General features: G+C 46.9%; 2 protein-coding genes across 2 annotated transcripts in view; both read left to right on the plus strand.

The window, feature by feature from the left end:
* Positions 1–12,605, plus strand: part of Arhgef7 (Rho guanine nucleotide exchange factor 7) — a 118,865-nt gene that overhangs the window by 67,848 nt on the left and 38,412 nt on the right. Inside the window, exons 7-9 of the mRNA XM_029480659.1 lie at positions 612–742; positions 3,728–3,929; positions 9,233–9,321. Coding sequence (XP_029336519.1) covers positions 612–742; positions 3,728–3,929; positions 9,233–9,321 — 422 coding nt within the window. The remainder of the gene's footprint in view (positions 1–611; positions 743–3,727; positions 3,930–9,232; positions 9,322–12,605) is intronic.
* On the plus strand, positions 510–9,659 carry LOC115031771 (rho guanine nucleotide exchange factor 7-like). Its single transcript, XM_029480998.1, has 3 exons — positions 510–742; positions 3,728–3,929; positions 9,233–9,659. Exons 2-3 carry the CDS (start codon positions 3,731–3,733, stop codon positions 9,421–9,423), a joined length of 390 nt encoding a protein of 129 aa, XP_029336858.1. The 5' UTR covers positions 510–742; positions 3,728–3,730; the 3' UTR covers positions 9,424–9,659.

The raw sequence follows: 12,605 nt of genomic DNA on the forward strand, positions 1-12,605 counted from the left end.
CTGAAGCTCCTTTCTCTGTGATAACTCTAGCTTGTGTCAAGTTGACACACAAAACCAGCCAGTACAGTTGGTTTCCAAGTCCCTTGTTTAGTGTGGCCTTGAGTCCCACAATGATTTTTGGTCAGCGGTGGGCTGTGCTGTGGTGCATGCCTGGGTAGCCTCTGCCAGCTACTTCTGTGTGTGCTGTCTTCAGACATGACTGGCTTATATGACATGTGGCTGTTCATCCCTGCCTCCACGGTGTGGCGTGTGTGGCGTGTGGTCTTGGAGAAGGGCACGTGTGCTGTGTGCTGGAGACTTAAGTGCCTGGCAGTTCCTCGTTGAGCAGTTCCTGTTGTTCCAGACATCTATAGACTGGTGTGCAGACTGTTGTGAATGACATTAGAGAACCAGTAAGTCAGTCCTCTGCAGACTGCTCCTGGAGAGGTAATTGGGGGATGACCACGTCATTTATGGAGCAGAAGAATCTGCTCTTTGTTAGTGTGAATGGCCTGCTTTGTTGTGGACTTCTGGTGTGTCCCTCCACACTGGCCCGGTTTTAGACCCAGTGTGTGTTGAAGGCACATGGTATCGGGCCTTCAGCACTTCTTCTGTGTGTTCCACCTTTTCAGACATTGGACTAGGAAGTGATTCTGTGTGTGCTCGGCCTTCGTCCCATCGGATAAAGTCTTTTGATTCCCTGGGATCCCAGTCTTCACACAGTAGGACTTCAAAATTGCTTCAGAGCCAGTACCGAAGCTTGGTAAGTAAGATGTTTTATTATTTGATTCAAAGACATTTTGGGCACAAGGGTCTGCAAAAGTGCTTGGGAGGATGCTTGCGCTCACGCAGATGGGATGTGGAGCACCTTGGGCTCCTGGCGTTGCTGGGTGGCTCCTGCTGTGGTGTGGTGGCGTGTGCTTTTCACTGGACTCCACAGATACTGAGCCAAGTGCTCTTGGACACTTGTTTATCTGGGTTTATCCTGAAGGCTGCAGCTGCTTCTCTAGAGAGGTGAATGCTTTGACATCCAGCCCTCAGGTAATTGCTCGCTGTGCACATGAATTTGAGAATAAACATCACCTTTATGCATAAGCCTGGCTCCACAGAGAGGGCATGATTCAGGAGCCTGTTGCCAGGAGAACAGGGCAGGACCCAGGTTGTGGGGCAGGCACTACAGTGAGGATGCACAGCACTCAGAAGCGCTCAGGGCTGTGTTCAGCTGTATCTTTATGTCTCTTTTTGTTTTTAACATTCCGCTGAAGCCACCCAAACTCAGTCCCGTGAACTCCTTAAGACTCCCCATTACCAGACCCCACAACTTCCTTTTTGAGTTACGTTTGAGCACATGGGAAACTGTGGCCTGTTAAGCCTTTGGAAGGACTTGCTCATTTGACTCATAGCAGGAGTGCTTCCAGTTTCACTGAGACTCTTGGGGAATCGGGACTGCCATCCCACTGGCTGGAAAGATTGCATGGTGGGGCATCTGCTAAGTCGTGCAACTCCCTTAGAGCAGAAGACTGAAGGCAGTTCTTTCTCTGCCTAAAGCCTGCCCCCTAAACCTTCCTCAGTCAGCTCTGGCTGCCCTGGAACTGAGAATGTGTGTGTAGGGGGAGGAGGTTGCAGCCTCTGTCCTGGTGCTGCTGGGGGGATGGCGCCCTCGTTCCCCAAGAGGAAATGTGAAACTTCTCAGAACAAGAAAACCCACAGTTGGCATGGTGAAAGGGACAACAGGTATTTCTTGCTCAGAATCTAAGTGTAGATTTCTGACACATTCCTCTTATGTTTTTAAAAGCCATTTTACTAGTGTGTAGGCGACTCTCAGCACGAGCTACGTGCTCTGTGGGCTTCGGATGAGGGTTTTCTCATGGGTGAGACGCACTGTCACGCTTTGTCTTTAGAACTCTGCTGATGCTGTTGAATGTCTGGGTCTGAGTGTCCATCCACTGATAGCTGAGTGTGGCTCTCAGCGTGGCCGGGTTAGTGTGAGCATCACTCCCCATGTCCCTAGTCTCTGGGAGGAATGACTAGATTGTAATGGCATTTCCCCCTTTCTTAGAGCTGGGGACCCTAGACTCTGGTGTTTTCCTGACACTGCTCTGGTACCAGTCTCCAGGTTGGCAAACTGTGCCGTAGGAAATTATGCCAAATCCACTCACAGTTTTATTAGTACAGCATCCATGGAAGATGTCCAGGCTCCTTCAGTGCCTTAGATTTCATCCTCCTGGGCCATTTTCTAAACCACTTGGGACGTGTGAGAGTGAAATGCTCTTTCTGCTGTGTTAGCTTCCTTTCATCTGGAGTTGCTCATCATTGACCATCGTCCACTGAGCACCCTTTTCTGAAAAGAATGAAGTCCTCTGTGCAGTGGGGGACATCTTCTGTTGTGTCTTTTACACTGTGGCAAGGGATGCTGTGGGGTCCTGTGCCAGTCTGCTGCTTGAGTGGGTGGAGGGCCAGAAAACACCAGTGTGCTCACATCGGGCCAGTAGGGAGGAGGCCAGGACTCCTGGCTAGTCTTCATGGATGCCAATGGGCTGTGGTGACAGGGCATCCTGTTAGCCTTGGCTCACCCCAAGAAGCAGGTCAAATGAGCCCACAGTGCAGTAGATGGTGTGTGGATCTGGTCCCTAGAGATATAGGTGTAGATTTTATGTGTTGACTCTGTTTCTGTGTGGTGGGGAGAGGCTGGTCTAGGGGTTGTCTTTTTGGTCGCTTGATGGTAGATTTATACTTCTGAGCCTCTCCAGAGCCTCACCAAGCTGGGTGGAAAGAGAGATGATACACACACACACACACACACACACCCATACACACACACACACACACACACTAGCCTGCCCTTCTCTGTTCAGAGGCCTGGAAGTGCTGTCTCTGAGCACCATCCAGGATGTGAGGTGCTGTTTTTCTGTTACTCTTTCTGGAATAAATGCTTTTTAAAACCTTAAAAGGAGGGATCTTTGTACTGAAGGGCATGTTGTTTGGTGTAAGTTTGTAGAACTCTTTTGGAGATCAGTTTAGAAATATCTGTTAAAGTTTAAATGTTTTTATGATTTAACATACTTTTTTTTGTATTTGCTATGAAAAATGGATGTATGAATATTTTTAAGGCAGCCTTTTATGAGATATGAGAAACACTGTGGAGTATATAAACAAACATTGGGAATAACCTAAAAATTAGTGACTCAAGTGTACATTGTGGCTTTATGTAGTTGGAAGTATGTCCACATGTATAGAGATTAATTTTCAAGGTAGAGATAGGCACAGTGATGGGGGAGGGGAGGGGGGAGGGAGGGAGGGAGGGAGAGAATGTGCAAGCTCGAACATACAGGAGCGAGCAAGGAGCCTGCCTGCCTGCCTGCCTGCCTGCCTGCCTGCCTGCAGGAGTGGGAGTACAGAGTCCCTTCCCTCCTGGGTTGCAGTCTGACAGTGGTCAAGGTGCACAAGGAGATCAGGAGCTTTAAGCTTCTTAAAGACACTTTCCTACTGTTTGTTTATTTTTGAGGCAGAGTCTTGCTTTGTAGCACTGGCTGGCCTGGAACTCAGATCCACGTACCTCTCTGTCTCTGCTCGGCCTCGTGCTGGGAGTAAAGGCATACACCACCATGCCTGTTGCTTTCCTGCTGCTGGAGTTTGGAGCATTTCTACAAACGTGTTGGCCATCTTTATGACAGTGAAGTGTAACTTTTATCGGAAAGTAGACCATACTTCATGGAAATTTCTCCCACTCCTCCCACCTGTCTTCTAGGACATGACTGATAACACCAACAGCCAACTCGTAGTACGAGCCAAGTTTAACTTCCAGCAGACCAATGAAGATGAACTCTCCTTCTCAAAGGGTGACGTCATCCATGTCACACGAGTGGAGGAAGGAGGCTGGTGGGAGGGCACACACAATGGCAGGACCGGCTGGTTCCCCAGCAACTACGTTCGAGAGATCAAGCCAAGTGGTGAGTGGCTGAACCTGACTTTGGGAGAAGCCTAAGATGTGACTGTTCTAGTCTTGAGTGCCTGTTCTCCATTAAGTGCAGAGAAAGCGTCTGGTCTTCAGTGGAGTGAACTTCATCTTCCCCTGTACCTTGGGATGCTGGATAAAGGCCCCATAATTATAAACTGGCTTTGTATCAGATCATGACATTTCCCAGTTGTTTTCCTAAGAAAAACCTCTTAGGTCTGTTAATTGTTGTCTCTTGCTTTTTGAGACAGAGTCTCTGGACATGATGTCCAGGTAATCTTGGAACTCCCGAGCTCAAGTGATTCTCCTGCCTCAGCCTTCTGAGTCACCAGGTTCACAGGTGTGTGCTCCTGTAGCCGCCACATGCTTGTTTGTGTTGTCACCAGTCTGTGTTGTCACTAGTCTGCGTTATGTTAAAACTGGTGCTTTCCAATGGCCTGGGCCAGGCTGGGTTTTATTACTGTCATTGATAGATTTCTTCAACCAGTTAGTCACAGGCAGCTAATTTCTGCCATTTTTTTCTTTGGAAATATGTTGATTTTCCTGTTTCCTGTTATTGACACTTCATTCATGACAAGTCTTTCAGGGGTGAGTAGCAGCTTTCAGCCCATTTTCATTGCCACTTAGCTGTGATTTGTGTCTTGGAATCGAAAGCTCTGTGTCTGGGGAGAATGGTTTAATGCACGCTTGTCATCAGTGCCAGGCTGGTGAGTCGGAGCTCAGCGACTTGGGCCAGCAGTACTGAGTTTCGTTGTTCATGAGACTTAGTACTGTCCTTCCTGATGCTGGCATCCCTTGGTTATTCTCTTGTATGGATCACTGCTTGTGTCAAGGACAAGCCTGGGGAAGATGGCGCGCGCGCGTGTGTGTGTGTATGTGTGTGTGTATGTGTGATCCTGCTTTCTTGTTGCACTTGGTTAAGATTTTCTTGTTAAAATAAAAAACAAGTAAAAAGATGTCATAGGCAGGACTTTTATGGGAGAGTCCCTCATGCTGTAAGCAGGGTCCCTTGGGTGTAGAGACCTACTCAGGGGAGGTAGTTGTTCAGTCTGGTTTGTCTAAGTCATGTGGCTGTATCTGAGGTCTCTGAATTGCTGTAGTAAGAGTGTCTTGTGACATTTTTACTTCTCAGATACTTCTCCTTGCAGAATTTTTAGTTCACCTAGCATAAGAAATGCCACTAGGTGAGCATGGCAGTCCCAGAGTCCTCTTCACATGACTTGTGGAAATATTTCAAAGAGATATAAATTTAATGTTGTCTCTTGGCAGCATGCATAGAGTGTGCCTTGCATTTGGGGTTGCTGTTGCATTTTGGGTGTGGAGTGTGGGGAAAGAGGAAGCTTCAGGAAGGGCCAGTGTTGTGTGTGTGTGTAAATGCCAATTCCTTCACACCACCCTCCTTCTTACGCTTACACCTTATTTATGAGTTTGTGTTTCTGTACCAGTTTAAAGTGTACCCAGGCTACCCTGGTGTCAAAGATGTATATTGGGGACTGGGGATGTGGCTCAGTGCAGAGCACATACCTAACTTGTATGGCCGCTGGGTTTGATCCACAGCACACCCCTCTTCAGGAATACTGTTTTCAGTGAGGCAAGTTGAATTCATAGTTTTTGTGTCAAATTGAGACCTACAGGTCCCCCCCCCACCTTGTAAATACAAGAAATACTGCAATTTTGCATATTAGTGTTATGCTGGATGCCCTCTACTTGACAATGAGACAGGAGAGTAGCCTCTTTTGGGACTAGCTCCTACTTACAGAATTCTCTTAATATGAGTTGATTGTAAAAAAAAAAAAAAAAAAAGTTAAGCCAGTCTGATTCTAAATATTGGTAGTTCAAGCAGATTGGTGTAAAAACACACTATTAAAAAAAAAAATTCAACAATGTCTTTGTAGCCAGCAGTTGAGTTAGATAGTCACATTTTAGTATTGTATTTTCCAGTAGTTTATTTGGTTTTGTAATCATGGGATTGGATTCTGTTTATAATTTATAGTTGGTGCTTAGTGTTCTGAGCAGAAAACTGCCAGTTTGAAAGCACCCCTGACTGAAGCTCACGGGTCACTTCTCACTGAACAGCACCCCTGACTGAAGCTCACAGGTCACTTCTAACCGAACAGAAGCTCGAGTCCATTTCCCTGGCTGAAACTTTTTACTTTGCATCCCGCTTTGGTTTGATTTACAGCTTTTGTGCAAACAAAAAAGCCAAAGGCTTCTTCTGTTTTCTTCCTCCCCCTCAGCTGCCCTGCCTCTCTCAGAAAGGATGACAGTGACTGACTGTCTCCCTCGTGTGGTGAGACTTGGCCCACGCCTGGCTTGTTTTCAGTTTTTCTGTGAACACAGACCATGACCAAAAGTAACTTGGGGAGGTAAAGGACAATTGTGTTACTCATTCTATCCATAAAGGCAGGATCTCAAACAGGGAAGGAACCTGGAGGCAAGAACAGAAGCAGAGGCCATGGAGGGGAGCCGCCCTTACTCAGTGGGTGGAAGCAGTTTTGTTTCTTTTCTTCTTAAAAAAGATTTATTTATTTATTATATGTTAGTACACTGTAACTGTCTTCAGACACTTTTTTTTTTCTCTCTCTGGCCCCTCTTGTTCCAGCCCAAAGATTTATTTATTTATTATATGCAAGCACACTGTAGCTGTCTTCAGATCCCCCCAGAAGAGGGCATCAGATCTCATTACGGATGGTTGTGAGCCACCATGTGATTGCTGGGAATTGAACTCAGGACCTTCAGAAGAGCAGTCAGTGCTCCTAACCGCTGAGCCATCTCTCTAGCCCCCAGGAAGCAGTTTCTTTAATGAGATTTTTTTTTTTCCCAGACGGCCTTAGCTTGTGTCAAGCTGTCAAACTTTGCAGCACAGACCTGTCCAGGAGTCTGTAAGAATCTTTAATTGGCAGCCCATAATGTATGTAGCGTCTGGTATGTACAGTGCTACAGAAGGTGCAGAGTTGTTATGCAGCTTTTATGTGCACCATTTTTGGATGTGTACTATGTATGGATTTCTATTGTGTTTTAGCCATACAAGCAGTGTGTGTGATTAATACACACACATATCCCTCAGTTCAAGGGAGAAGGGAGGAGGAGACAGGAGGTTCAGGGGGCCAGTGGTACTGGCTTTACTGTTGCAGAATGAATGTGGAGGCACAAGATTAATGTGTAGTCAGCATGATTCTGTGCTTGTGGCCACAGATGACCATCCTAGGGGCTGATCTGGGCTGCTGAGAACAGATGTGAATGGTCAAGTGCTTAGAGGTCCTGTTTTACATGGGGTTTCATGTTACCCAGGTGCTTTAAGGGAATTACATCCATATGCCCTGTGTGCTCAGAGTCCTGTCCTTCCTCGAAGTCTCTAAGCCAGTTGGTAGAAGCATCAAGGCTGATTTTTGTGATTATTGTCATCAAAAGGTTCTATTTTGCTTATTGTACTGGGTCCTCAGGAGTGCTATAAACTCTACTTTGGGCCTGTCCCTCTGTGTCCTTTCACACACACACATCTGTGCTGATACTGAGTTTGTGGACACTGTGTTTGGAATGAGGAATGGCTCTTGGTAGTCCTCTTGCTGTAGTCCTGCTTGCTTTTAGCAGAGCTCTGTGAGGTTGGCTGCAGTCTCTCTGGTCGTGGGGGCTCCATGGACATGGCTCATGGCCTTTGAGAGCTGATGGTAGGATGTGTTAGTACACAGGGTCATAGACTTCCCATCTATCCTGTGCTTTGTAGCAGTCCTCAGAGGGAGTAGGAGGATAGCCCACCCATTCTTTCTGGTTCTTGTTCATTAACACTGTAGCCTGAAACTTCATTGTGAAAAACTTTCTCTTGGTTCTTGTAGTAAATACTGAATTTTATTGACTAGGTGATGCCTCCTTAGGTTTAAATAAAGAAGAGAGAAGAGACTTTAGAAATTCCATGCTTTGCTGTTAGATTGTAAGCTCCTGTGCTGGCCGAGCTTACAGGTGTGCTTTCTCCAAGGGTTGGGGGTCAGTGGTCACTCTTGACCACTTTGTATCCTTGCCCAAACTCTAGATTTTCCAGGCTTAAATCACTGCTACCACGGATACAAAGTGTCTCACAGCTTAGACTCCCGGTCCCCGGCTGAGTCTGCCTGTGGAAAGGATGGGTCTCAGCCAGAAGCACTGGGCTCCTCTGTTTACTTACACTTAGGGAAAGAGAGTAGTTTCTTTCTCCACCCTATAGGCAGCGCTCCTCCATCCAGAGAGAATGCCTTCTGTTTGTCATTTCTCTCAACTGTGTGCGAAAACTTGACGGTGAGCTACTGCATGAGCATTTAGGCAAGCAGTCCCATGGTGGGGAACTCAAGGGTAAAGCTTGGCTTTAGGACCTGTAGCCTGGAAATGTTGGGTATGGAAATAGTCTGAGAGCCTGGTGCTATGAGATGGTAGTGGGAGGAAGTGTGAGCAGAGAATAGGAGAGTCAGAGAGAGACTGGACAGGTGCCTCCTCACACTCAGAGGGATAGAATTCCTCTGCTCAGTGACCAGAATTCACACAGCAGGATTATTACAGGGAGGCAATAATGGAGTATCTGGGGTGGAAAGGTGGCAGTGTCTTCCATCCTGACCCACAGAGCCAACAACACCCCAAGATCAGTGGATCCATCCCCTCTCTTCCGCCATTACAAACAGTGGCAGGTAGACTTCCCTATCCCAGAGAGCAAGTAGGAGACATGCACATGGAAGCCCTGCTAGATACAGACAGATGGACGACACAGAACACTGCTGCTTCCATGCCTTCTCCCGGGAGCGTGGGGAAGCTGTGGATGGTGGCAGGTGGCAGCATCCTAAGCATGGACCACTTACAGGTGTGCTGCAGGCCCAACAGGAGTCTCTTGCTGAGTGAATCTTTTCTCCCGTGTGTCTGCATCCGTGTTGGTTGTCTAGAAGCCTATCACCTGCCACTGTTTTAGCTGTGGAATTCCCAGAACTCTGGGTCTTGGTGTTTTGAGCCTTATATGCCTGCTAACATTTCTCTAATTCTGCTTGTGGAACATTTTATATTTATGACCCTATGAAGCTGTAGGTGTAGCTGAACTTTTCCTGGCACTGCCGAGTGTACTTTCTCAGATGCTTGCACTCCAGCCTGGGAGACTGGGGTGGGTGAAAGAGTGACCTTGGGTTCCCAGCGTGAGGAAGTGGTCTGCTCCTCAGCAGTGTTCTAGGCCCGCCCTTCACCTCCTCTCTCGGGTTGGTGTTTAGGGGAGGCGTTGGCATGTAGGCCTGCTGGGATTGTTACCTTGGCTTTGACCAATAAAGTCTCCTTCTACTTTTTTAATTGCAGAGAAGCCTGTGTCACCCAAATCAGGGACCTTGAAGAGCCCTCCCAAAGGGTTCGATACGACTGCCATCAACAAGAGCTATTACAACGTGGTGAGTAACTGCAGACAGCGTCTCACGTGTCCTAGAACAGGAAGGCGTGTTCTGCACAGACAGGACTGCAGTCTTGTCACAGTCAGGTGCTGTGGCTATTGAGTGTTTAAAAGTAAGTCTTAAAAAGGTGAAGTGCATGACTTCAAATCCTTACATACTTCAGGTGCCAGTGGGCCTAGTTGGAGTAGATTAGATATCCTTTAGTTTTATATGTTCTGGTTGGTTTTGTTTTTTTGCTCTTGTCTTTCTTGAGATCACTGTATCTGTATCAGTGTCCATGGAGTTAGAGGCATTACTTAGACCAGTGCTTCTCAATTTGTGAGCTGTTATTCTTTCACAGGGGTCACCTAAGACCATTGGAAAACACAGATATTTACATTACAATTCATAACAGTAGCAAAGTACAGTTATGAAGTAGCAACAGAATTCTGTGGTTGGATCACCACAACATGAGGAACTGTGGTAAAGGGTTGGGAGTCACTGCCCTAGAGTATCTGACCAGTAGAGAGCTGTTATTTATTTATTTATTTATTTATTAAAAAAAATCTTTTAGGTCTTCTTTAGACCTTGGCTCGCTCACTCTTTCTTTTTTTAATATTTATTTATTTTATTTATATGAGTACATTGTAGCTGTCTTCAGACACATCAGAATAGGGCAGCAGATCCTAGACGGTTGTGAGCCACCATATGGTTGCTGGGAATTGCTCTTAACTGTAGAGCCATCTCTCCAACCCAACCAGACAGGTGTTATTTATAAAGTAGTGCCCTTGANTCTCCTGCTGTGGTTTTGCTGGCCTTCAGCTGCCTAGCTGAAACTCTGACATGTGATAAGTGCTGTCAGCTGTCAGGTCAGGTTCTTGCACCTGAAGCTTGTCCCTGTGGTGTGCACTCAGCTCTTGACTGGATGTCCTGATGCTGGCAGCCTAGCTAAGGTGCTGATGGTGTGGTGCTGATGGTGTGGTGCCGTGGAAGGGGTATTTGTGCTGGCTCTTATTGTCCTTGCTGCTTAGCCATGGAGTGGTTGGGAGATGAACTGCTGGCTGTCGGAGGATTGACCTGCAGTATGCTGTTGATACTGCTAGCATTGGCCTTGCATGTGAAGAGTTTGCAATTAGCCTCTGAGTGCCTGCTGAAGTCCTGTAGAGGTTTCCACAGTACCAGGCAGCACATTTAGAAACAAAATGCATGGCAGATTCTATTTGTAGGCAGGTATCCTGGTGGTTTCTGAGTATGTTCATGAGATCCTAATCTAGTGACTGGATCATGCAGTTATAAGAGGCATGCTTATGACATGATCTACTTTGTCTGAACTTGGTGTATCCTGACAGTGAAACTACTGGCTCCACCCAGAGCATGATGATGGCAGGCTCTTTCCCATGAGGATCCAGCAAGGACTTGGATGCCCTACTCCAAGACCCTTACCAGTTTAGAATGTGTCCTCACTCGTCACTGGAGTCTGCTCACTTAGCAGCTTCCATTCTGAGCACATTGTGCTGCTAAAGGAAGTAACTGATGTCTAGTGTGGAAAGAATGCAGTGTGGCTTTCCCTTGACATACGTATGCAGACTGAGTGATAGGGCGCAGTCAGTAGTTGTGATCTACCCATGTCCGAAACAGACACATTGGAAGCTGGGAGACACTCCTGTGCTTTCTCCTATGTTCCTGAGTGGCATTGGGCTTATCCTCTGCTCCTGCAGCCTCTTGAGTGCTGGGCCACAGAAGACAGAGACTAGTGCAGACACTGCCAGCCCAGGTCTTGCTTCATCTGATCTTTTGCCTTTCACTTTGGTCAAGATTTCTTTTATATCCCACATCTCTAGTTACTTTTCTGTTTCTTTGAAAAGACACTATGACCAAGGCAACTTGCAAAGGGAACTCTTTCCTGGGTTCTCAGTTCCAGAGGGCTACAGTCTGTGATTATCATGGTGAGGAGCATGGTGGCAGGCAGGCAGGCACTGGGGCAGCAGCTGAGTGCTTACCCCTGATCCTCAAGAAGGAAGGAGGGAGAGAGGGGAAGACGGGGAATGAGAGGAAGAGAGAGGGGGAAAATGGGGGAGGAGGAAGCTCATACTAACTGGCATGGCCTTTTGGAACCTTAAAGCCTGCCTGCCCCCAGTAATACACCTTCTTCAACAAGGCCATCCCTCCTAAACCTTACTGGGGACTGAGCATTCAGATAGGAGACAGTGTCGGACATACTCATCCTATGGCTTTGGGTGTCTGACAGGTGAGCTTTAAGAGACCTGCAGCAGGAGTTCCTGGCTCTCCTGGGAGTGCCTCACTTCTTGTGTCCTAGCCACAGTTTCTGGGGAAGTTGGACACCTGCCAGCTCCTGCAACACATTTTCTCCCTGCTGTTTCTNTGTAATTGCTTGTGCTATGTGGGCCAGGATGACACGGGCTGCAGTTTCAGGTGGCATCAGGAGCCCAGCATGGTGAGTGAGGGAGTGAGTGACTTAACCTAACCCCAGGGAATGCCAGAGACCTCCTGACTTTAAAAGTCCCTCAAAGAGAAGCCTCGAGTGATAGTGTTGGTGGCGGGGTGTGTTAGGTGATGGGTAGGCAGCGTTTCCTACTACCTAACTCAGAATTGTCATAACCCAGGAAGGTTCCTTTGTATAAAAGAAGGAAGCAGGGGGGCTGGGTGTCTAGCTATGGACAGTAAGCTGCTTAGCTGGGGCTGGAGTACAGCTGTGCCTGAGTCTACATAACTAGTACCTGACTGAACAGTGCAGAGGAGGTGTGGGTGTGGGTGTGAGTGTGGGCAGCTGTGTCCCTGAACACTACTCTTTTGACATGAATTCTTTGGACCCACTTTTGCCTGGTAAATCTTTTTTTAAATGTTATTTTCCTTATTTAAAAAATTTATTTTTATTTTATGTGCATTTGTTTTTTTTTTTTTTCCCCCTGCATATATTTCTGCGTGAGGGTGTTGGATTTCCTTGAACCAGAGTTACAGACAATTGTGATGGGTGCTGGAAATTGAACCCAGGTCTCCTAGAAGGGCAGCCATTGCTGTAATATCTGAGCTGTGTCTCTCAGCCCTTTATCTGGTCAAACTTTAACATTTGGAAGAAATATCTCTCCCAAACCTAGTAGAGTCCTGAGTTAGGAATACTGTAGTAAACCTATTTGCTTTAAAAGGTAGATATTAAAGCACACTTGTCTGTCAGTTAATTAGGTTCTAGGTGTCAGGAGGTTATTAAAGGCAAGTGTAAATCAAGATATTGTCTCAGTTTCTTTTCCTGTTCTTGTGGTAAAGTGCCTGACAAGAGCATCTTAAGG

The sequence above is a fragment of the Mus caroli genome, chromosome 8 (genome assembly GCF_900094665.2).
Source record: "Mus caroli chromosome 8, CAROLI_EIJ_v1.1, whole genome shotgun sequence".
In the NCBI taxonomy this organism is placed as follows: Eukaryota; Metazoa; Chordata; class Mammalia; order Rodentia; family Muridae; genus Mus; species Mus caroli.

What these genes read in the sequence shown, in the direction of transcription:
- LOC115031771 (XM_029480998.1), top strand. Translation starts at nt 3,731, where the DNA reads ATGACTGATAACACCAACAGCCAACTCGTAGTACGAGCCAAGTTTAAC. An exon ending in TCGAGAGATCAAGCCAAGTG is followed by an intron (nt 3,930 to 9,232) that starts GTGAGTGGCTGA and finishes TTTTAATTGCAG; the next exon opens with AGAAGCCTGTGTCACCCAAA.